General features: G+C 42.2%; 1 protein-coding gene across 1 annotated transcript; it reads right to left on the bottom strand.

Moving 5' to 3' along the window:
* Positions 1–7: 7 nt before the first annotated feature.
* On the bottom strand, positions 8–26,652 carry gdpd5b (glycerophosphodiester phosphodiesterase domain containing 5b; the record flags this gene model as incomplete). Its single annotated transcript, XM_079225202.1, has 16 exons — positions 8–1,709; positions 2,385–2,497; positions 3,938–3,952; positions 4,709–4,791; positions 5,392–5,539; positions 5,657–5,814; positions 6,290–6,511; positions 7,656–7,806; positions 9,651–9,733; positions 11,138–11,283; positions 12,780–12,873; positions 13,657–13,755; positions 14,161–14,220; positions 14,419–14,512; positions 15,939–16,042; positions 26,536–26,652. 16 exons carry the CDS (start codon positions 26,650–26,652, stop codon positions 1,630–1,632), a joined length of 1,767 nt encoding a protein of 588 aa, XP_079081328.1. The 3' UTR covers positions 8–1,629.

Raw genomic sequence — 26,652 nt, 5'->3', positions numbered from 1 at the left:
CAAGAACTCAAGTCACCTACTTTATTTATTATTATTTCATTTGTCATATTCGTCAGCAACATGCAAAGTTCTTCACACATTCATCACGTTTTAAAGATCCTTGAGTTTTTTTTTTTTTCACTGATGCCGTTTCATCAGTTTTTAACCTGAACATTTTTAAATGAATATGGATAATATCAGTAGAGTCCAGCGGCCTACAGGGTGAATCCACATCGCCTCCCATTACCTGGAGTGGGTTGTCCGTTAATTGTAGGACTGATGGTTCAACCCATCTGGCAAACGAAACAGAACAAACAACTATTGGAAAAACTCTTAATTCTTTATTTACTTCTGGAGGCACAATAACACCCAAATAAAGAAAATAAACACAAAAAGCAGTTCATTTCTTGACCCTGTGCTGCCTGTTGCGATACCTGGAGCGTCCCTTCTGTTAGCTTGCAGCTTCATTTTCACATTTAGCACCCACTTCATTTACCTTACAGCAGTCAGTTTAACACCAGCAACCAACATTTAGCTGCATGTCGTCTGTCAACACCAAAATACCACAGACTTGACCTGCATTTCAGAGGCTGTGTAGGAAATGTAGTGACTCCCACCATGCCCAGAACATTGCTAATTATTAAATCACCGTCACATTGTTCAAATGTAACGCTTAGTTGGCTGGAGCATCTCACACACACACGTTCACCTTTTATGTACAATAATACACAACATAGCACTGCACACAGGGTAAAAAATATATACCCGGCTAGAACACGCACACAATACACCGTTCACATCTTTAAAAAACAAATCCAAAACATTCACGTTAACCACAAAGACGGCACAAATCTTCACGCCCTCAAACCCTTTTCACCAGTTGTACTGGGAGCACAGCTCACATGCGTCAGTTCATTACAGTTCATGCACTGGTCAAAAGTAGGGAGGGGCGGGGCTTTCAGCCTCTATCAAAATGATTATCTTACATACATCATGTGAATATTTCACTTGGAGGAGAAGGCAGGACTTCTGTAAACAGCTTGTTTGTGTTTTTTTCTTCTTTTTTTCTCTTTAAATATAAATATCAATGTTAGTACTTTTATGAAACGCGGCGCGGTGGAGTGCTGAAGGAAGGCGATAGCGTAACGAGCCGTTAGCTTTTTAGTCTCATGCTGCGATTAAGCCTCGTAAAAAGCCCGGTTATAAAGAAATCCATCTGCTAAGAGAAGATTATCGTGTACAGTGGTTTAAAAGAAGCAACTGCTTTGGAAAATTAGCTTAAAACAAAAAAAAGAGAATCTGGAAACGCATCTTTAAAAAAGAAGCTGGCGTTGGTAACTCAGGAGGGGCCTCTCGGGCATTTAGATGCGAGAGAGGAGGCCACAGATTTGGCGAATTCCATTAATAAAAAGTGCGTGTAGTCCCGTGTGATATACAGTATGTCTGACAAGCGAGACACAAAACTATTTACAGAATGTACACAAAGCAACTGGGTGGTGGTCTTCTCCATCAGATACAGCAGTCTGTCAGTTCATCAGTAGGACAGGACGAGGAGTTCAGGCTTCACACCGACTTGAACAGGAATGACGTAAACACAGAGCGCTGCCGCCTCCGCCTCTCTACAGCAGATTCACACAGGCCGAGTCCCAATCACTGGCTGATGCCCTGATTGGTGTAGTAGTCGTAGCCGTTGTCCAGCTCATCAGCACTGCCGACTCCATTCCCCACCTCTGGAGGGCGCCAAAGGAATTACAAAAATATATTAAAAAAGTCAGGGTACTGAGTGATGACATGCACTACCGTCACTTTCAAACCACATCAGTTTGCAAGAACACACTCAACTCGTCAAACGAGAAACAACGAAAAGGTTGAATGAATTGAAATGAATGGGGGGAAACGGATGACGAGAGCTGGAACCGATGTGACTCACCTTTGACCCCCAGCACTAGAGGCTCTCTAGACAGACTGGGGCGTCTATAAGCTCCCCTACGCGTGACGTGGTCTCCAGTGGGAAGGCAGTGGGGGAGATTTGGTGCATGAAGGGGTGGATGAAGGGGAGAAGGGCAGAGAAGTGGCAGGCAACGAGGGATGCAATGGATGCATGGAATAAAGGAAGAGGTCACTGCTGGAGGAGGAGGAGGTGGTAGCATGGACAGGAGGTGGTGGTGCACATCACACAGGCCGCTACTGGGCTTGACCTTCAACGGGGAAGAGAGGAAGAGTAGGAGCGAGAACATTCACACTCAAGACAGATGCATGCTGGGATGCAGAGACATGCTAGCTGGGCACCTGAAACTCAAAATGGCTCATTCCTCATCTTTAACTTTCGGAGTTCAGGAGCCCAAACGACAAACAACAACGCTACGAAACATTGAGGAGAGACGAACGCGTCCCTCTCATCTCACCAGAGAAGATAAGTTTCTCCTTCATGACGTTGAGGTCTCTGCTGGACCTCCTGACTGCGGCGCTCAGCATGATCTGCTCGGGGTTGTAGCTCCGCATGCCGCTCATCCGATACCTGCGGGGTCACAATCGTAAAGGTCAGAGATCTTCCCGAGTCAATAATGATGTCACTAAATACTGCTGCCTCGGCTCACAATACGCAGTTCAGGGTCATGTTTTGTCCCAAAGAGGGATAACATCTACATGTTTTAAAAGGACTATGGATGTGGTGGACAGGCCTGACTCTGTTTAAAGGGAATTAAATCTGTTTAATCAGCTGTGCTTTGTTTGACCGGACGATTTGGATTTGGACAATTACTCTAAACATTTAATTAATTTGGAGCATATACATTCAGAGCACAGTTTAGGCACACTGGCTTCTTGTCATATCGAAGCACTAAAATATGAGAAACACTTTCTGATAAGACACCCTTTATGAAGTGTTTGTTAACTAACGGAACCAAGTTGTGATCAATAACACTGGAAGTAGAAATAAATGTAATGCAGGTTAATCAGTGATTAAATGCTAAATAATTTGTTAATAAATGGATTGTGGTCCAGGTCCTCCGCAGCCCTTTTCCAGAAGGTAAGTGGTCAAACGGAAATAATCAAAAACATTTTTCACAACAGAAAGTTGTTTTTATGAATGGCCTACAACTCTTATTATGAAGTAGTACCAAATATGTCCTATTATTACAGCGTGTGCTGCAGTAACACATTTGCAGAAATGCAAAAGAAATAGAGCCATTTTATTTTCTCCCTGCAGTCATTGCATAGCAGTTGAAAATGTCTTAATTAAAACCACACAATTAAATAGAGAACATTTTGCTCTCTTCTGTTTTCACTTAATTAACATTTGTTAGTTCCGCAGAGGATCACTCATCCACTGAAAACTGCCTCCTTGCTTTAATGAAAAGTCTTTATTTCAATTACTTAACTGAAGAGCATTAGTCACAATAAACTGGGACTAATGCGGAGAGGAAATTAGGAACAGAAATGCAAACAAGCAAGCTCTTAGTTCATCAGCATCAATAAAAGCCAATCCTGAGGCACTTCTCCTGATGAATTTATATCCATGCTTCATTGTGGATGTTAAGTCGTTTGGCTTAATAAGATGGATTATAAATTTAAAGCTCATTGGCGTCTTAATGCTGTGGATATTTTGTGCTGTCTGGGTGGAAAGCATTCATTTTATTTAGCCCACAGGGAGGAAGACGTGAGCTCGTCCCTCTAGAGGAAGGTGGCAGCAGTGCAGTACAATGATTCAGGTGAGACAGAGAAGTGAAAGAGAAAAATAATTATGGAAACACAGTGGAAGTAAAGTGGAGAGAAAAATCTGATGGAGTTTGATTTCATAATAGAGACAGCGACAAACACAAAAATAGAGGAATAATGGAAAAATGAGAGAGGAGGTAAAAGAATGCTTGAATAAGAGAATGGTGGATGAGGATTGAAGAAAGATAGAAAGACGGTGAAAGGAGAGAAGACTTTGGGTCGGAAGAGGTGACCCAGTTACCTGATCATGTGATAGCTGAGAGAAGAGGCCAGAATGCAGCAGAGGAGGAGAAGAGCATGCACATCAGGCAGAGGAGAGAGGACGAGGACGAGGCAGAAGGACAACAAAAGGACAAAAGAAGGCGGGAGACAAGAGAGGTCAGTTTAGAAGCCAGCGGAAGCTACTGGAGAGCTCGGCTAAGCAGAGCAAACCCACACCAGAACTTCAAAAAGAAAACACAGGAGGAGGAGGCCATCTGTCTCTGGAGTGTCACAGAAACAAACAAAACCACTCCTTCCTGCAGAAAGAGGAAATACTGGAGGAGTGTGAAGGGTTCACACATGTTAGCTCAGAGAAGACATGCTCATACAAAGTACATCTTATCTGGTGCAAGGAGAGAGAACTGTAAACGATAAATATAAAAACACCATAACAGCTTGTAAAACCACATAACACACATGTAATGTTGTGTTCTTTCCAGCGAGGTCTTCATTGGCAAAATAATGTATCAGAACAGTGTAAATATGTATGAGCCGTAATTCTAATGATGTGTTCCAGACAGAGAGAGCTCTACTGAGGGAAACTGTGTGTGAAGGGTGCTTGTAATGTAAAGAGCAGTAATTACTGGTTATGTACGCCGTATGTGTGAGAGACAGGAGAGGCCCACTCTCAAAAACATCAGTCTTTTCTTTTCTCTCCGAACACCAGCAGAAAAATAGAGAAACATTAAGTGTTTGCGTAAAAACTCACGATGATGACTTGACAGATTTATCCTCAAGCGGCTGTACTTACTTCTGGAAAATGAATATTCCTATGACTACAGCGAAGGAGATGAGGTCCACAGACACCCACATCAGGCAGTATTCATCTGGTCTCTGGAAACACACACACACACACACAGTTTTGTAGCACAATCCACCACTGGGGGGCACTACACACCAACAATACAATCTCTTGTGTGAGCGGCGCAATCCACACTGTCTTGTATTAATACTTCTGCAAACGCTAAAGGTCTTTGAGATGTGCATTCTTATGAAAATGCATTCAAAATTCACTTCTTCACATTGTGTAAAGTAATATATGATGAAAACCTGCAAAAAAAAGATGTCCATTTCATTGGCCTTCAGACAGCTAAAGACAGACTTCACAGTTGACGTCGACATACAGGACAGCAGATGCCCCAACAGCTTAAACCCTCCCTGCGCCACAGCAGGGGGTCCGGGGTCCCGTCCACATGTTGCCATACAGAGTCCCCGCATGGTGCTACAGACGAGGAGCGCAGGCTGGCACGCTGCACAGACGTGAACTTATACCAGATAGGCCCAGCGGGAGTGCTAGCCATGTTTAGAGGTTTCAGGAGACGGCTGAACTAGAAACGCACGAGTCACGCACGAGAGGGTACAGTACAGCGACGATGCTCGGTTGCAGAGTGGTACCTGAGAAAATTCCATACAAAGAAGCTAAGCAGTCCTTACCATGAGCCAGATGGGGTAAGGCACCTTTTTGAGGATATGTGAGGCCTCGGAGGAGACTGAAGACACCCCGCTGCACCAGAGCACAGAGTACAGCCACGGCTCGTTGATGGTGTAAAGAGTGAGGTTGATGTTGCTCTGGGAGAAGTTTCTGAGAGCAATCACACACATTCAGGCATGTCTTTAAATATACAGCTGTCTGTTAACAGATAACAGCATCAGAGGCGTGTATGTGTGTGTGTGTGTGTGTGTGTGTGTGTGTTCCTACCTAATCTCCTCTGTGCTGGCCTGGTTGTATCTGAGCAGCAGCCTGCTGATGCCGTACTGTTGGAGACTTTGAGGACTCTGTTTCTCCACCGAGGTCTGGATCAGACCGGGAGCCCACTGTCTCACCTGAGCTCTGTGCTCATCTGGAGTCCACATCACCTGCAGACAGCACACAGGACTACAGTTACACTTGTCTCAATGAAACGCTGTGCCATCAACATTAATGTAGTGACAGGGTTTAAATCCACATGAACAGGTAACATATCCTCATACTCAACGGTTCTGATGACATCTTACAAAAACATTACTTCTTTTTTTTGCGTTTTTCTACAAAAGCCAGCAATAAAAGATTTTCGTTTGGGTTAAAGTAACTATGGAAGTGCCAAGTTATGTGATAAATAAATCACCGTTAACTTCTGGTTCCACTTAGGGAACGAACAGCTGTCTCCTGGATGAACGATCAGTGTTTCTTGGACCCACCCGCCCCGTGTGGACTATTGCGGTCTTTATACTTCCTCGTTCATGATTAAAGGATAACAGGATTTTGATTTCCATCACGTTTGCATAAAATATGTTCAGAATCTGTAGCCAGACACAATGTGGACCGGGTGTGTCCAAGTATTCAGATACTGACCAGGCTCTGAGGAACCCCAGATTGCTGCACAGCCTGCAGTGTATCATTGATCCAGCTGTGGTAGCAGGGGTGCTCCGAAGGAGGTCTCCTCAACCGGAAAACCACTGTGCTGTTATGATAGGAGGCCAGCTTTAGAAGCTGCTCCAGGCTGCACACACTCTGGTTGGCGATCAGATCCTTCTCACGCGGGGAAAGGGTGTGCACCATCCAGAAAGGGTCCTCCTGAAGCACAGGGAGACGATCACAGATGCGTTTAACAGGGGTGCAATGTCACTGTTTAAAATACAATTACAACATGGTCATTGCGTTTTTGGAAAACTGTAGAAAATATATACAGTATTCTAATACTGGAGATTCTTTGAATAAAACATCCATGGAGAGCGTTTGGACAACATCTACAGAAAATGCAAATAGTGGAATATTTTCCCTCGTTTCCTTCACATCTTTTCTCGCTTCACTGCTCCTTGTCAAAGCGCACAGGAGAAGAAGGTCAATGCTTCTTATTTAAGTCAACATTGATGTGCTTCACTTTCACCTAAAAGACACTTCAGCGTGGTCATTTTAATGATACTATTATTACATAATCAGAAAATATTAGGACATATTAGCATATAAAAACCAGTCTCCGACAGTGAATTGTCAGTATTAATGCAATCTCCAGCCACAATGTGCTCACACGCAATGCAGACACTGAGCAGTGCAGAAAACAATGCAGATTCTAACGAATACTGACGTCGCAATCTGATCTCGTAAAACCCTTTTTTTTAATTTAGAAAGAAAACTACACAGCGAGTGTTTACATTTACAGATAAGAAGAAACTGTTGCCGTATCAATGTTACAGTCAGTAGACCGATATAGAAAACTACTTGACTGTAGGGTAGTGTAGAAGGATTAAAGTGGTGCACAGCAAAGTAGCACAATGCACACAAAGCAATGCATCTACATCACTGCACCTTGCCCCAAATCTATACAGATTCTCTTCTTCAGGAACAGAATGCCATGGTAAATGCATTTACACAATCATTTCTTGGCGACAGTGCAACATCCCGTGTAGGAGGGAATCATTTGGTACCAGAGAAGGCAGCATTTCTAAACAATTCTCATGGCCAGTTTGTCAGAGTGCTTTAATCCTGTTTTGGCCCACTAGTACTTCAAGCAAACAATTATTTTGAAGCACTAGTTGACCCTGATCCACTCATACAGGAGAGCTCCTCTGAAGCCTTAACAGAGCTCAGTAGTTAGATGAAACCAAGGGACGAGGACGCTCATGTGATAAAAGGTCACCAGCCCCTTGAGTCATATCACTGCACCACATCACGCCGTCAAACAAAGCTGAAACTGGCTTCATCAGCAACTAAGAACTACCTTGAGGAACCACCGTCCCGCGTTAAGTTGCTGCAGATCTGTCCAGTTAAAGAATGAGGCGTCTTCCATTTTCCTGTCCGGGAAAACTTTCTCTACGTCTGTGGTCCTCCGCAGGGTGTGGTCGTGCATCAGGAACGGCACTCCATCCACACTGGTGGTGAGAGGTGGGAGCAGAGTTATGAGAGGATCAGGCAGGTGATAATATTCAGCATTATACGGTGGTTACGGAGAATCCTTGAGGCTGATTGGTCAGAGAGTTCTGGGACTGAGTGCTGCGCGTTCATTGTTGAGCAGCAGTGCTCATCTGTATCATTTTCTATAACCCCGTTGACATCAAATACATCGGATCGCTCAGTTACCGCCGCTCACATTTTTATAACAATAATAATTCAAAACGGACTCAAAAGGTATATTTAGTTGAGGAATAAAATCTCTAAAAAAAACAACCACATAGCTTTTAGATAAGATCAGAACAGACAGGAGTTGGTTGGAGGGTAAACTCTTGACATCATATCAAACAAGAGCAAAGGAGAAAGGAAGAGTAGAGGAGACAAGATGAGAGTTTGGCCCAAGTGTGACTTGTTTTTCCTTTCCCCTTTTTTAAAGCTGCTGCTCGATATTTGAATACCAAATACCAAAACTAAAGAAAAATCCCTCCACATTTTTCAATATTTGTCATTCAAATTCTTTGCTGGAAAATAATGAATCCCTGTGTTTGTGTGTGTATGTGTGTGTGTGTGTGTGTGTGTGTGTGTGTGTGTGTGTGTGTGTGTGTGTGTGTGTGTGTGTGTGTGTGTGTGTGTGTGTGTGTGTGTGTGTCTATGTTCGCTGAACTGAAAACCCAAATACAATTATCTGGAGTAAAAAAAAAAAAAACTCTTTACATAAAGTTAAATCAGATAAAATACTGAAATGATGAATGATAAACTAAAAAAACTGAAATAAGCACAGCACGAATAATACGCATGTTGGTTGATTGTATGTGCATGCACATGAGAGTGTGTGTGCCCGCATGTTTTTGTGGGACAAAATGCACGTCCCTATGTAAATCACTAAGCTTCTAGGGTGAAGACTTGGTTTAAGTTTAGGGTAAGGGTTAGGATTCGGCTGGTAGCAGTTATGATAAGGGGTTAGGGTAAGTCCCCAGGAAATTATTGTAAGTCAATGTAATGTCCCCAAAAGTCAGGAAAACAAGGATTCTGCTATACAACTGTGTGTGTTTTTGTGTGTCTGTGTGTGTGTGATCTGCTGTAGTCTCACTGTCGCTCTGGCTGTCATCAAGTCTAATTACTCGGCACAGTAAGGCGCTCACCTGTCAGCGGGCTGCAGCGAACACACACCCAGTCACCTCTCCTAGGACTGTAACCGTAAACACACTACACTATTAAATTAAGGTCGACCCACAAATGCACATCCTGCAACAAAGCAACACGGCCCCACCTCCACACAATCCCTCATCCTCGCTGCACATGCATGAGTAGACACGTACACCCACTATCCATGGCCAATCCCCCAACCCCCACTTCCTCTCCTCTTCCAAATGTCTCTTTGAGCGCAGCCTGTCACGTCCAATTATGTTGGCGCTGCCGTGCCTCCATCTACTGCTCCTCTGTAGCCTGATCCTCGCTACAGTTGTAGACAGAATCCCAAGTATGTTTGTATCACTTGTTTTTCTTTATGTTCAAAGCATAATATGTCTTGCCCCTTTCTCTTCGTCAATAATCCTTTTTTAAGAACGTAAGACTACATATGTAAACGTCTAATATTTAGAGCAGAGAGTAAACAAAGGCAACGCATTATGTCTCGATTGGTAATATGTATTCCAGTGTGAGCTTTTGAGAGTACAGGTAATGAGAGGTTTTGGGTAAACTAATGTTCCATAATCTATGAAAGGAAACCAAACAGTGAGGCTGAATCGGGTCGGAGTAAATAGCTCTTCATTTGTTTGTCATTCTGCTGAATTAATCGTGTGTGTGCGCGTGTGTGTGTGTGTACCTGATAGCAACGTCAGCCTCCAGCCCAGTGACGTTCATCTGCAGAGCTCTCTGGAAAGACCACAGTGTGTTCTCTGGAGCAAGCTGGAGACACACACACACACACACACACACACAAATAGAGTAAGGACAAACACACTCATTACATGGAGTCCTTTAACAATGATCTAATAGGTGACTTTACTGGAAACCTTGCCACTATTGAGGGAAGATAAAATGATGCCAAAGCATGAATCAATAATAATTTATCTACCAAGTAGGTTATGTTGCAAAGTCAAAAAATTAACACGGATGAGGTGTCTCGCATATGTATGTGGAAATAGACTCTTTCCTCTGAACACAAAGGAGACTTGTGAAATTAATTAGAGCAGCATTGTGAATTGCTTTTCAAATCCTCAAGTCGAGGTCATGACCAATACCACGTCAATAGGTTAAGCATCACTTACTAGAAAAGCACCTTCCTAAGAGACTCTGTGAGTAAAGCTTATGACTGGGAAACGCAGGATAGGAATGATGCTGTAATCAATACAGAGTCCTTCTGGGAAACAAAGTAAAGTCACGTGACTGTGAGTTTCTCACAGCCTCGCACAGCCACTCCTAATTTTAGACTCCACTGTGAGGATCGATCGCTTTTCACAAACGCCACAAGAAGCAGGGTGTGTTTTTTGAGCGTGCAAGTATCTGTTTTGAATAACCAGAGACCCACCTTCATTTTCCTTCCAAGTGTTGCATAATACCGAGTCAGGCATCGTGCCAAGTACATAAATCGTTCTTCGGGTAATGTTTAGAAGCGATAAAAATCAAACATAAAAAGCAAAACATTTGCTTATGTGTGCATACATCTGATTTTAACGCAGCCTTCTAATGTATACTTATCCAACAGGCTCTAACAGGCTTTTAAACAATGTGGTGGAGTCTAAAATCTGATTTAAGTGAGAGAGAGAAGCTGGAACAGAAAACAGCAAGAAGGACGGCAGTAAATCTGATCGTAAGCAATCTATATTTTCTTTCCCAACAAGATGCCAAGTCTTTATCAGGCAGAACCACATGCAATCCCCCAGAAAATATACCCCTGCCATACATCAGGCAGTTAGAGCTCCAGGCTCCCACTGGGTTATGTTTGTGGACTATTTTCAGTTTGCCAACCACAAGGTCATTCATAGACCAGAATAGCCGGGGTAGTGCAGCAGAAGAGACATTAATGAAAAACAAAAGGAATAAATATCTAGAAGGGCAGCACAGATGTTCCTCTGCCTTCAACAAATCAGACTCAAGTGGTTGTTGACGCTCTGGATTAAAGGCTTCATATCCAGAGCGGTTCAGTGCCATCAACATTGCTGATGTTCAAGGTTTTTGCCATCTGTGACGCCAGTATCAGGTAGCTAAAGGTGCCTGGCAGAGGCAAAAGTATATGTAATATAAATTGTTTAAAGTGGCCAGTTTCATATTCCCACATTCAGATTGGATGATAGAGGTCAGCTGACTCACCATGGGGGCTCCCTGATGGCCAATGACATCAGGCCGTTGTTTGAGGTTGGTGGGGTCCATGATGCAGGGGGAGGTGATGTACAGCGGCACCGTGTAGAGTCCCAGTAACACGCTGAGATACAGCAGCACGACCACCACCTGGAACACTGGGAGAAGACGGATGATAATGGAGCCGCAGAGGCTAAGGGACGAGTTTTGAAAATATGCGTATTCCCTTTCTTGATGAGAGGTAGATCACAGGATTGATACCACCCTAATGTCTGTACGGGGGAAATGAAGCTACAGGCTGAAGGGGGTTAGCTTAGCATAAAGACTGGATGCAGGGGAAACAGTTAGCTTCGCTCTGCCCAAAGACCAAAATCTGCCTACCAGCACCTCAACGGCTCACTAATTAACACATTCTCTTGTTTGCTTGATCTGCACAAAAGAACATGTACAAATGACAACAAAGAAAATTCATTTAAATAATTTCCACGGAGAAATACATTTTGGCACGAATAGCATCGTTAGCAGCTTCACCTGGGACCAGTGACTAATGCAGTTCATATCCTGAGCTAGTTTCCATAGTTCTCTTTTCATAAACTTTCAAAGCATGGACAGAAAATAAGTCATTAAAACCACAGCTGTGACATTCCAGAGAAGATGTTTTCAAATCGAGCAGAGATAAAAATGTTGGCCGATCTTTGTTTTCAAAAAGATGTGTGATGTACTGTGAGTAGTTGCTGCGAATGTCTGTAATGTTCAGTACCGGTCATAGCTTTGCACAGTATCCAACAACATTGATATCAGGGGCCAAGGAGATCTGCTTTCAGTTGCATCCACCTCTGTTCAAGAGAGCGTTGAAGGCCGAGCGTCGGCACACACACACTTACACATCAAGGTCATCTCTGGGGTGGAGTTGAGAATACAACTCTTGTTACACACAGGGGATTCACAGCTTTCATCCACACACACACACACACACACACACACACACACACACACACACACACACACACACACACACACACACACTTTGGTATTCAGACTCTCTGACTCTGCATTTCAGCAGAGATGCTTCCACGGGAGAAGTGCTGCCTAGACCTTTCCACCTCATCAAGTCTCTCCAAAAGCAGAACCTTAAATGTAGCTCAGGATTTTTAAATTGGATTAAATGTTTCCCACAGTACAAAGTACAAACTTCTTTGTCCAAATTGAGAACATAAAAAAAGACGAAGTAAAATCTTCTTAAAGTTTAAAGCATCTTCAGATTCATTCAGTCTTACGCTGTCTGTCTATGCTATCCGTCTATAATTTCTTCAGCAGACAATACAACTTGAGCAGAAGTGACAAAGACTCTATTCTACAGACACCAAAGGCAGCGAGAGTCAGAGTACACACTAAGAGCTACTTATCCTTAAAGACTCCTGTACTTGAGAAAACAATCCAAGGTGTCCTGGCTTGAAAACATCACATGAGCCCGAAGGAATGTTCGTTATCTCCGACACCCTGGGTGGAGGTCCCGGCCTCTGTCTACACAGTGTTAATCATTCACCACTCTTCCTTTGAACGTGTGTGTGCGCGTGTGTGTGCATGTGTGTGTGTGTGTATAGTGGATGGGTACGGCAGTGTAAGAGTTAGTTGTATTCTGTGTTAAGCATACTTGTTTTTTCTGCGCGGGCGACCTGTCCAGCCACAATCCAAGACAGAGCTGTGACTGCAGCAAGAGCCCCTATATGCAGGAAGGGACCTGTGGCCTGGACAGAGGTGTGAGGCAGAGTGGAGAGGATGAAGGAAAGAAGAAAGAAAGAAAGAGGATATAGAGAAATGGAGACACAGGAGGGGAAAAAAAGAAATAAAAAATGTTAGGGAAAGGGAATCGGGGTTTAAGAGAGATGACAGTGAGCAGAAGAGAAACAAAGATAAAAGACAGAGGCATGGAATTACAGACATTATCTGGGGCTAAGACAAGGGTAACACTATACAGAGATAATAGCTATAATTTGTAGAAGCATTCAATTGTAATGGCATCCGTTTGAGTGGACTTGCGTGTCCACTTCAATCACACATTGGTGGTGGTGCAATGATCTCACAGGGACACACTAATTATAAGCTTCTCACAACTCCTTGGATATCGTTGAGCTGTTAATTGTTAGTAGGATACATGCGGATTGAGTGTCTCGCCACCACAGTGTATGCAGTTTAAATCATTACACTTTTTCAGCAATGTTAAATATGGAAATATAATCCCGGACATACAGGTATTCATGACACGCTTGTAAATGATCCACAAAGAGATACTGCGTGTTTTCAAACAGTCGATCCTGGACTTCCTCATCCAGGGTAAAAGAGGTTACAGCTCAACGGTTTTATCCAGTGCCCATAAACCAAAATGGTCAAAGTCTAGTTTGTTACGTAGGTATATAGACCACACTGTGCATCACAACACTCTCAGTTTAGCGCTCCAACGTCAGCATCATCAGTGATGATCAAGCTGTCAAACGTGGCTTCGGGGCTCAACTGTGTTTCAGTCTGCTGACCTGCAGGGAGATGGGGATGACGTCCCACTCTTGGCCCCATGTTTGATTGACAGATATCACCCCGACCGTGGTGGTGAGCAGCGCAGCGGTCACTCCAATCTGCGTAGACGGAGAGGAAGAGTTACGGAAAAATCAGAGAGGCTGTCACTTTGAATGCATGCATGAACACTCCCACCCACAATTTAACCCCAAATAGCCCCGAGCCCTTTCACACCCCAAAGAGTGTTTGGTCCATGTATTCGTTCGGCTGATAGCAATTTAAACCAGGTCATTGGCTGGGCTTTCACAACCCTCCTGGGACAACACGATCCAAACCGTGAGTTCAGGACAAGTTCAGCTGATCAGCAGTGATTGAACACACACACACAAGCGCAGGCAATAGGGCCAACAGATTTGTGGAATCACAAAACACACAACACGAGAAAGATACGTATGCAAACCTCACCCACCCGCTTCCACCTCCCACACCAACACAGTTGCTCAACCTCACATTTGGCGCATTACCTTATGGAGCCAGTGCAAATTCAACTGTTGGCCAAGTGCAACATGACAAAGTGCGAGAACCTGAAAAGAGAAAAACACATGCATAAGAGAGTAACTTTCAAAGACACAGATCTCCACTTGCTCGTCACCATCACGGTCCGGTTACTGTGCCTGATAAGTTGGTAACACACGTAAATCAAAAGCTGCTAAATCGCTACCGAGGCATAATGATGAATGATGTGTGAAACCTCCGCAGTGAATATTCGATGTAGGACTGACCATTAAAAATGCAATGTAGGTGAAGCCAGCAGCGGTGGCAGCCAGGATGGGAACAGTGCCATCACTCCACTTCCCAGAGCAGTTGTAGAGGAACCTGCAGGGAAGAAGAGAGTGAGTAACCCCTCGCATACTGAGGGCTCACCTGCATTTCATCATGACCAACACGTGTGACGGCCGTAGAATATGTGTGTGCGCCTGCCTTTTTGAAATAGTTTTTAAAGCGTTTTCCTTCAAATGAAACCATGCCTTGAAGTTGACTTACAAGCATTTAAATAATGACCCAATATCAAATTGACAATAACACCCTGAATATGTTGTTTGTGATGCTCAAAAGAGTGACACTGGCTGTATCAATGCATTCACATCTGGGGAGAAAAGACATGCGTGTGAAATGCGTGCTTTGACATGGCAGCTTGTCCCTATGGCACTAACAAAGCCTTATCAGAGATTCTAGTGGCACAGAGCCACAGCAGGGTCGCTCAGCGCTGATGCTCCAAACCCTTTGTGAATACATTTATCCTGCAGATGGACAGGGACACTGCCTGCAGCAAAATCACTAGAACACATAAGGGCAGGGATGTCATCTCTATCAGTGGAAACCTCACAAAAAGCAGGAAGGAAAAGGCAGGAAATGTGAACACTTCCCATTAGAAAGGAAAGGCAAACGTCTTCCCACCATAACTGACATCCACAGGTACATAATCAGCGGGGAGATTGATGATGAAAGTGAACTGGGGTGACACACACACACACACACATACTTACACTAAGAGCTGAAACGGGTTATTACAAGGTAAATGAGAAAAATAGCAAAAGGGATATATGAGAAAGGGAGAATGGGATATCACAAACTACAGAGGGAGAGGATTGTGAGAAGAGGCAATGGAAGGTAACAGACGATTAGAATAAAAGGTGACATTGCAGAGGTTACTGAGAGCAGGAGGAGAGGGGGATGGGAAAGGTAAGAAAGAACAGGGTATGGGACATTATGGGACATTTTGTGCTCCAGCATTTACAAGAACACACCAGATTTTAAACAACATGCATCACATTTTACCATTAGATTGCAATGACTACAACGCTGAAACTGTCCACTACAATCTTATTGATCAATTATTTATACGTATGCTCTTACCTTGAACTGGAAGTCATTTTGCATAAGAACATGCAATTGAAAACAGATGAATTCTGCCAACAGGTCGGGAATAAGTCTAAGGTTTTGGTAGTGTATGATGTTTTCAGTCAAACTTGTGGTCACATGAAAGGAGCACGGGGTAAAGTCATTTACAGTATAGGAAATGTCGGGCGAGCCATCTCTGTTATGTAATGGGGTTAATCTGTGGAGGGCTGGGTGGTCTCTCCTCTCTGATTAAAAGGCAGCAGACGGATTAAACCGGCGATTTAGGAAATCCACAAGCATGGATAGAATTCATTTACGACCGAAACAATATGGCGTCAGGCGTCTGGCTCCAGTTTGACCCGACGACACAGAGAAGCACTCCGGTTGGCTGTGCACTCACCAGTTGAACTCATTGTAGTCGTTGTGTGCCTCCCACCAGAAGTAGAACCAGACCAGCAGCAGACAGAAGGTAAAGAGCAGGATGAGGGACCACAGCAGCTCCCACTGCAACACACACACAAATAAATACAATCTGTTCTTTTTGTGGATCCACTATGTTTAATTAGAATTGACAAAAGCAGCATGACTTAATGCGAAACAGCTCTGAATGCGGCAAAAAAACAAAGGAAAAATATGTAATTAATAAATTCTGCTGTTGTGGACATAATGCTATTATGTTGAATGTCTGTGGGATGAATTTGAATAAATTGTCTTCACAAGCACAACTTCTGGAGAGAGCAGCAGAGCTCATTAGAAGTTAACTTTCTACAAAATTACCTACATGGAGCACATTGTGTTAAGCAGGCTGCTGACCTTAGGAGAGAGTATTCCCTTATACACCTTTTAATAACTTCACAAGCTAGCAGACTAATTACGGTCCTCATCTGCCGCACACCTTCGCACTATAGCAGATATTAAATTGGCTACATCTTCAGATAGAGACCGGCAGAAGCTCACCCTGAGGTCATACTCAAGAGGATACGTTCACGCCCATCTCCATCACTCTACTTTGAACAAAGCTATATTTAGGACTTAAAGTTGGTCTTATCTGGACAAACTGCCCATTTTCTCAGAAAATCTTGTAATGGGAAAATATGTATATGCTGTATTTGAATATACATTCCTTGATTGAACATGAGTTTAATAATGTGTATGTTCAGACAATGAGCAACTGCAAGTAAGACGTGGAGAAACTGATACAATAGGAGTTGATGGTACTCAACTTCATACCAGCTGATAGGAACTCTAAGATGCTGACTACCAGGGTCAAAGGTACATATCACTCAGAATCGATTGACGAATGTGCTGAAGAAAGGACACCGTCATCTTTCTAAGCAGGATCTGATATATGTGGATTGTTTGAAACTATAATATGGATTAGGTCAAAATACAAGACACGTGGAAGATCTTCAATGTATATTGTGACGTGGAACACACAGTTCAATGTATATCACATGTGGCATAGCGGGAACCAATGAGAGATGGGATGGGTCTTAAGAGGATGGTCATTTGAAAAGTATAAAACTGACTGTCAAATGGAGGATTGGGGCAGAGGACCCTGACAAGCATTGGTGATTCGTGGCTGTTGAGGTTTTCTCTCTGCTTGCAAGCATTTAATAAATTGACAGAGGCATTTTGTCTTGTCCAGAGAAATTCTGTTTGTTCTGGATATTGATTGTAACGTTTAGGCTCTCCCCCCGAGACTTAGAATATTATTTCCAGTACAATCTGTTCTCCTTCCAAGAACGTCAAATCACTTGACGACATCAACTGTATTTGTTGACATTATAGATTTTTCGTGTCCAGCATGAGAGGAAGGCAAAGACTTTGGCCAAATACATGCACACGTTACATTAACATTATATCCATACATTAGTCGTTATTTGATTTCATGATGCATTTAGATTGTTGGTGTGCTGCCAAAATGCCAAACATTTATTTATTCCATCTCTGATGTCAGAGGATTTGCAGATGTTTCTGTCCGATATCTCTGTAAAATGAGTACCTTTGGAGTTTGGACTGGCACTCGGACAAGACAAGCGATATAAAGTTGTCAGTTTGAGCTCCAAGAACCGTGTAATGGGCAAATATTCAAATAAAACAATGACCCGAGAAAAAAAAAAAAACAGACGGATCCATATTTGTTAGTTGCCATCTAAATGTCTTTGAAAATCACATGCAAGTGTAAATTGTGTGCACTGTAGTTAAGATAAAGACTTGCTTAAGTAACCTAAGACTATCATCTTTAATGCACCATTGTTGTGTGTGCCGAGGATCAGATTATCGCCACGGCCAGCTGATGCGACACACAGGTAAGACAGTCCGTCTGACCTGTTTATATCCGGTCTCATTGCTAGAGAGTTTTTTTTCTTCTTCACAAAATCTAAAAGCTTTTCAAAAGGTTAAATAAGTACAATTTGAATCGTGACACAATCACATTCTACTGCCTGAAACTATTTCAGTGCAGCATTTGAAGGTCATGTTTTGGCCACAAGCTCGTTTTAAGAGCTTTCACGACTGTGTATATAGATCTTTTAGTTCATTTCTGGGCATGGTTTTATGGCATAACAGAGACCGGTTGTACAAAAAAGGGAAACAAGCCCGAGGGGAAGCTGCTTCGATCCCCTGCCTCTCATATATGGACATGGCCTCTGAATGATTTTCAGACATGCAAGGAAAAAACATTATGCAAGAAGTTCCACTTTCATCAGATAATATGGGGCACCAAATAATACAGGCAGGAAATACCCTAAAAAGTAAAAGTAAAAAAAGAACTTCCTGCCATTTCTTTCTTAAGCAAATACTGTTTGACTCTTGGGATGGTTTTATCTTTTTATCAAACTAACTGTAAAAACAAAACAAAAATCAATGTTTAACCCCAAACACATTTACCTACTTTCAGCTAGATCTTTTAACAAAAAAAAAAAAAAAAAAAAAGAGCACAGAACATCAATTCCAGTCACAAAGAGGTCCCCACGGTCTCGGTCTGTGAGTCCATGTAGTTCGTCTGTGACAAACAACTCTGCTCGTTGATGAGAAAGCAGCGACCCTGGTTCCCATGGTCCTAAATGACTACCTGGAAACACCTTGGGGATACGACCTTGCTCGTGAAAAAGGACATTTCCCCAGCCCTGTAAATAAACCCCCCCCCCCCCCTCCCGAATTATGTTGGAATGCGACCCGGGAAGCCCCGAGAGAGCTGTGATGGTGTAGTGCAGTCGATAAGTGACCCACACTGATGTCTCCTTAATGAATCGGATCACCTAATGAACTGAATCCCAAAGGATTCATCGGATTCAATCCTCTGGGATCTAATGCTAAATATGATTTTGTCTGTATTGTTTTGAACATTACAGATTCACTCGTCGCAGAATAAACTCATGTCCGTGTCCATCTTTTCTGCTCAATCTTCACGCACATGACAAGAACTGACTCCAGATGACACATTGTGTGTCAACCAGCATCCAATGAACTACTCCGCTTCTTCCTCTAAAACTAAGAGAAACAAATCTGTTTCATAGAATAACTGATTTATCACTCACTGAAGGTTTAAACTCCTCGTCAGGTCTGATCTTCTCTTCCCGTTTGCCAGCTAACTCAGCAGCAGAGCTCGTCCGGCCTGACATGACTTGGCCTGCCCCCGTGACAAGGCATTACCATTCTGCTTGGCCGGCATTTTCTCCGGGCACAACATCCCATGGCACAGACTGACAGTGCGTCTACAGAACGCCACAATCTCTGGGAGTGTTTAAAGAGCAGTGTATGCCAACAGTCATCCGTGCGTTGGTCTCATAATTATTCTGACTAGAGTTGTGCCGTTTGCCCCTTGGAGAAATCATAGAGGACAAAGAGGACACGTTCTCCCTTGGAAGATTCAGAGCTATTGAATTAATTCAAATCAAATTACGAGGTGTAATTAAAACATAATTCAAATACATTTCTGTGACTTTTAAAAACCAGCAGGGACCCTTTCTGTAGCTACTGTAGCAGTAATGTTGCACAGAAAACTGCAGTGGTGAAGATTACACTTATGTAATGGGAAACAAATTTGCTTTCCAACCCAGAAATATTGAAGAAGGATGGAGTCATAGCAGAGGCCTTAGAGAACAAACTCCACTGCTGCAGATAGAAAGATCAAATAGAGCAAGGACAAATGTAATCGCAAGTACACACTCTAAAATTTAAAAAGCATATTTCAGAAAATCCTCCACTTGCTCATTAAATTCTCTGTTGTCAGATATATTCCTTAGAGTGGTTTGTTTCAAGCATTTAAGAAACATGCAGACAGCGCAGGTGCTTATGAGTCAAATAGTGTTTTTCTCTGCAAAATTATCTTGCGACTGCGAAAAACACTAAAAATAGCGTGAAACTGATCATTGCTGACTCACCCCTGTGCAGATGAAACTGCATCAGTGATTTAACATCTGTGAATAGCAGGTGTGTGCAGACACAGAGAGAGAGAGAGAGACTCAACAACTTTGACCTTTGTTCAGAAATATTTAAAAGACTTAAGTGACAGTCGCAAAGAAAGTTGTAGCAAATTAAAAAAGAAGCATATACGGGCTTTCTACAGGCGCCGTCTGCTCTGACAAAAGAGCCGCATTGCAATAACAGCAAACACAATTTTACCTTTTTGTATCCCTCAGTGGCTTTCTGTCTGAACTTTGTATTTCTCTGGACTTTATATGGCTCACAGCCAGTCCAGTACAGAGGATTACACTCGAAGCAGTCAATTATTTATTTATTAAATAGGCTTATTGGATTTTTTCTAAATCTATTTAAAAGCAGTTTAAAATGTTGAGCATCATTCTTGGAGGGTTTTTCAAATTGTAAATCACAAATTGTCCTGCTGAGCTCACACCATCCAGCTATTTAACCAATTTTTCCTCGCATTACCCAATTTTTCCTCGCAAAGGAGCGCAAAATACTGTTTTGCGCTCCTTTGCTTTCCACAAGCCGAGTTTTACACTGCCCAGCATCAGCATCGGGTCTATTAGAATTAAATGTACTAAATTTAGTTCATGCAAATAACCTCATCTCTGGCTGAGATCATTTAAGTCGATCGTTTTCAAATCTGAAACCATGCGGTGACCAAAGTTTTGGGTACTTGGCTCGTGTGTGGTGAATGTCATTTGGGCTGCCAGGTGTGTGGAGACTACCTTCCGTATTTACTGTAGTCATCGTACATTAATGGGCAGAGATATGTAATTGATTGACTTCTAAACACTTAACAGTTGTGTGTAGACTTTCTGGGGCTTTTAACGTGGTCCTTTGGGACAATCAAATTCAAAGAAGAAAAATGAGGCATTGATTTTGTAATGGTTGCAGGGGTTTCTCTTGCCCTACTTTTCCCTGCAATCCCAACATGGCTGAGCGATCTGTGTGCTCTTTTTTTCCCCTCCAAGAATGCTCCAATATGTCAAACAGGATCTAGGCTGCAATATGTAGTGCCATATAGGATGGATATTATTAATGTTTAGCAGCTGCTCAGGTTACACATGCACGGACAAACATGCATTACTTAAAATCAGATACATGTAAGAAAACGAAAGTGATGGAACAATAAAAACATTCGCGTACACAAAAACTAATTCTTAAAAGTCATGCTGTCAAGTCGTGTATCGCTGTGTAAATGCATACAAAATGTAAAACCTACAAAAGCAACGACAGTAGCTTTATGTGCTTAATCTCGACTATGAGACGGAGACAGAATACAGCCAAAGAGCCTAGAAATCACACAGGATTACGAGTTTATTAATAACAACTGCAAACATTTCTACCCGAGCATTCTTTTGTAGAGCTACAGTATGATGGGAAAATATATTTAAGCATGTTTGGGTCTGTGCTGGTTACTTCGTGTGCGGGGACTACATGAAGAAGGCTTCCTTGCGTCATGTACAGTGTGTCACCAGCTACAGTGACACACTGTCTGTTCTCTGCACCGATATCACAAGACAACTTTCTCAACACGTTTTGTGCTCGGCTGCTTGTGTGCTTCTGGCTGCGACATAAACTCCATGTGAGTTACAGTTCATATTACTGACTATATGACAAGATTAGTCAGAGGGAAGAACAATAGTTACGACTGTATTGGCAATCTACTAAGAGATGCTGGAAATGTCCGAAGAGGCAAAATACCTAAGCTCGGAGAACATGTAAAGCAGACTGATTTATTACTATTTACAAGTTTATTATCCATTTACTCAATGTAACATGCTTCCACAGTACGTTTTAATAGCCAACATGTGGATTTTCTATGTAGACGACACAATTAAATGATGCATTCGATTAGATTGACAGCTTGACTCCGTTTGCTGCCATCTAACGCGCCAACACTGTGGATGGAAACTATGCTGTGGGATGGTCCTGAATACATTTGCTGACAAAGCCCGACAGATACAAACAAACACAAACACGTTGGAGTGTGTGAATAAACCTGACAACTCATGTGAATGGAGGAGAGATTATTTTCAGCTCACATTGAGCAGAAAAGAAAAAACTTGGCCGTTATTCTTTCGCTGACGGTGCTTCTTTCCCTGTGAGGGCCTTAACACATCAGTCCCTTGTCACATTCCTGAGCATATCCAGATAAATCCCTGGCATTTCACAAAGGGCGTGCACTGCTTCATAATGCAGCCATACCACACCTTTATAATACTGCATCTCCATTATCTCCATTCCATTAAGCGTACTGAAATTACAAAATGCAGAAATAACACTGGGTGACGTATTTTACAGAGAAAGGTTGTTCATTTTCTAATATTTAATGTGTAGATTTTATCAATCTTAAACAGGATATCATGCTGCCATTGCAGCCAATAATAGTCTGACCCAGCATTGCTTCTCACTAAAACCCCCTTAAATCTGACCACTGCTCTACTGAGAGAGGATCACATTAATTTCTGTTGCAATATCCATGGTTATTGTTTTTAACCCTCTTGCGAGATCAACAGCCTGGCACTAAACTGATGAAACCTCTGCAATCACAAGCCGTGCCAGTCAATAAGTCCAGAGACATAAAGTCATTGAAATATCGTTCTATATCTTTCACATTGTACATGTTTTGCATTTACTGGATGTTTCCGGATTCTTCTTTTAAAAAAAGAAAAAAGGTAGAAAACAAACCAGACAGTGTGGCTCAAGGCAATTAAATGTATCCTTTAAAAGGGCGGAACAGTCGCACACCAGGACGTGTAGCTTGAGGATTTTATAATTACGGCAGATAAAGTAAGTATGTTGTTCAGCAACCACGTAACTTATCAAAGCACTTGGGCGTTAACAGCTGGATATTTTAGATTCAGCATAGTTTGCCTCAGTTTCTTAGCGACAGCTGCTTTGATTCTTTCGCAGTGTTTTACTTTTGCAAGGCGACCTTCTGGTCTGCGTGTACACATTAAAGTGACGACCATAAAACTAGAGCCTCTCGTGTAAAGATTTACATACATGTAGGGAAGCTACACATACATGTAGTGAAGCTACACATAAATCCCTCTCCCGTTCGGCCTAGTTTTATTATCTGAAATTATCTGAATTGATTGAGTGGCTGAATCTTTTCAGAGAAGTAGGGCAAAGCAGCCGGTCCCCTGGCACATCACCACATATTTATAGCATTTACATTGATACTGCCAAATAATCTCTGTTATCAAAAATACTTCAACGAGTCATTATTAATTATTTTGTATTACAGTAAGAGTGAGGTGTAAGGCTAGAACTAATTATTATTATAATTTTTTACCACTGATTAATCTTCTGATAGATTTGTCTATAAAGTATCAGGATATTGATACGAAACAGTTCCCTAAAGCCAAAGTTGACGTCATCTAACATCTCAAACTTAAAGTTATGCAGATCGCCGTCCCATAAGGCAAAGGCGAGAAGAAAAGTCTCCCAACAGAGGAGCCATCAATAGGTTTGGCCTAAAAGAGGACTCAAACGAGTAAAGGTTGTCAGATACACAACATACACAAATTAAATAAAAAAATAAAAAAGGGATGAAGAGCCTTTAAATAAAGTGGACGAACCATTAAATAAACAGATGAAACTGTGGCTTTACAACCTCCATACATGCCCGGCTATTCGGATTAGACAGGAGTGCAAAGATAAATGTCGATCTTATTAACAATACGGATTCAAATGTTGTTGTTTTTTAAAATACATTTATAAAGAAAATATAGAAATATTTTGCACCAAATGTGGTTCCAAAAATGACATTAGAATAAAGAGGACAGATGCCTTGGAGAAGGTGGGAGTTATGGAGAGAGCCGGTCTAGAGGAAGAATATGATCATCTCTTTTTTTAAACTGACAAAAACCTAAAAATGTGTTGAAAGAATTAAGCTTATCTTAAAAATACAACTACCTCTCAAGGAAAATGGATGTAATATACATGAAAATTAAAAATCCAGAGAAATGTATTACCATGTCCTTCGTTAAAACGCCTCTCAGACCACCCATCCCACCCTCAGCCTCATCACCCAGTCAGCTCATGCGCTTTATTGAGGCTTATGAACTTTCAGCCAGACAGCCGAGTGCACAAGTACGTGATCAATTACACAAAAATGAAGATGATTTCCAGAAGAAATGAATACCGGTCCAAAAACTGAACTCATACCAAAAAAAGAAGAGTTTGATTTGACATCCATTATTTGTATTTTAAGCCGGCTCATTTGATATTGCCTAGACATCCACAATATTCCACTTTGTGGAGTCACCATCGGTGTAAGTGCTTGTTCGAGGTAATGTTGTCTTGTTCGTCCCATATTTCCCCGGCCAGGGATAATGAAGACCACAAGATAATGGACCGAAGGAGGCAGAGCAGCTATACTTCTATTCTAGAAGCCTTTGTGTGACTGAATGGTAAAGACTGGCGAAATGGAAATACTTTCAATTATTACTGAGAGGTCAGATCGGCTTGCACTGCGTGACGTGTGCCGTGTTCCTACAAAGCACCTTGAACACAGACAGAAGCAACTGCGCCAAGACAGACAGACAGACAGAGAGACAGACAGTCAGTCAGTCAACCCGAATGGATCATTACAGTGAGCAAAGATGAAAAAAGGGGAGAAATAGCACGATCCACTTGTAGATTATGAATGAGCCTACAGCTGTCTCAACATGAGATTCTCAGGTCTCACGCGCCTGTGATTCGATCAGGTCCCGTTACATGTAGCCGATACCTGTCCTTGATTGGTCACAGTTTGTTTACTGGAATCTTTAAAGATGCAGTCTTATATGACATCCCCTTGACCTATGCTAGGAAGCATCCGCAAAGGAAAGGACAGCCCTCTGCTCGGAGACACTCAAATAAATACAGACAAATAAATAGCAGATTACACATCTCTGTTCCTCATAATTGCACTCTTAGTAGCTGTCTGTATGTAAATGGAACTCAAACCCTCATTGAAAGCCGGTTGAAGGGGAAAATATCCACAATATCCATTGCCGGCCGCCGGCAGAGTGCATGTGCCTGACTGTGTGCTTCTTACACTGGGGTCAAGACAAGTGCGATCCACCGCCACACGGTCAAAACAAAGGATGAGCACCGTGAACAAAGAATGCTGACTCTGCGCTATCCAATCAGTTGGACTGAAAGACAACCACTTGCAACAGGAAACAGAGCTACACGGTGTCCAGTTTCCTGCAAACAGGAGGGGAAAAAAGTCTCTTTATTTAGTTCCGAAATGCTTTTTATATAAACCAAGAGCTACTAAAATACAACCACCTATCCCTGCCTGTGTTACTTGGCTCTGTTTGTTTACACACATAATGTAGGTTTAATGCACAACATATATTTGCTTTGCCATCTGTGTGAGGAGTGACATGAGTCTATTGTCTGTGTCCTAGGGTTCTGCCTGTCTACAGTGTGGTATGTGGGCATAAATAAATGATCCAACCTTGTGTGTGTGTGTGTGTGTGTGTGTGTGTGTGTGTGTGTGTGTGTGTGTGTGTGTGTGTGTGTGTGTGTGTGTGTGTGTGTGTGTGTGTGTGTGTGTGTGCAAGGTAATGTGCTGTGTGTTTGTTGCAGCAACATAACCTATGTGTCCTTCCTAAATACGGAATAGAGATAAAGGGAAAGGTCAGGACAAATTCCTCATCTTGTGTCGGCTGTAATACTTATGCCCCTTATTTTAGAAAAAAAATATTTTAAAAAAGCACTGCAGTGCTCTTTGGTTGGGAGTAAAATGCAACTTTTCTGGGTGCACACATCAAGAAAGTTTAACAACAAATTCAAAGTTGGAAATTATAAAACATTGATTGAGATCATTATGATATATTTAAGAATTAAGAATAGGTATACATTGAAATGCTTAAACATAATTGAAAGCACAACTGCAAGGCTCGAGGCCCTATACAAGACCCAGGTACAGAGAAAAAAAAAAAACATGTAATGGATAATGTTCATTAAAAAAAAAATCTGATTATAGTAATAAAAAAAGTGCAGAGAGCAGGAGATGACAGACTATTGGAAAGAGTGGAGTATTGCAATATCACATGAACCTCTATGTTGAAAGCTCAAGGTTATTGAGTGGGGGATAAGCAAGCAAGGACATATTTGGATAATTGATAATCAATGTTGAGATAATATATATCGGGGCACCATTAGGAACACAGATGGTTCAATGGGTTTTATATGTTGCATTTTGTTCTAATTTCTAAAAAGGAACGCTATTAAAAAGGAGGTGAAAAGTAATATCATTCTCCATCGATCTCCCAGACAGTACAGTTGTCATTGAAATGACCGTGGCCAGATAAATTACACAGAGATTGACATAATGAGGTCTCATTCACTGCCAACCTGATGTGAACACATGAGTGTGTGTACAGCTTATCTTGTGAGATAATCAATGACAGCAAAAGAGGCCTCAATCCATTTCCTACTGCTCTGCTACCCATTGTTGTTTTGACAATTTCTTGTGACCGAGCTTCATACCATTAAATGTTGTTTTTTCTTTCGTTTGTTTTTTAAGGGAAAAATGTTAAACTTCCTCCACCTCTCACCTTGGTGGTGTCATCGTGGGAACGTTGGTAGCGTTTCCAGCGGCAACCGTAGAGCCCAGTGATGGATGACAAACACAGCTGGCGCTCGTAGACCTGGAGGGGTTGGTGTTTCACCAT

Source organism: Taurulus bubalis, assembly GCF_910589615.1.
Source record: "Taurulus bubalis genome assembly, chromosome: 10".
NCBI lineage: Eukaryota > Metazoa > Chordata > Actinopteri > Perciformes > Cottidae > Taurulus > Taurulus bubalis.
This window is presented reverse-complemented; position numbering and strand designations above follow the sequence as displayed.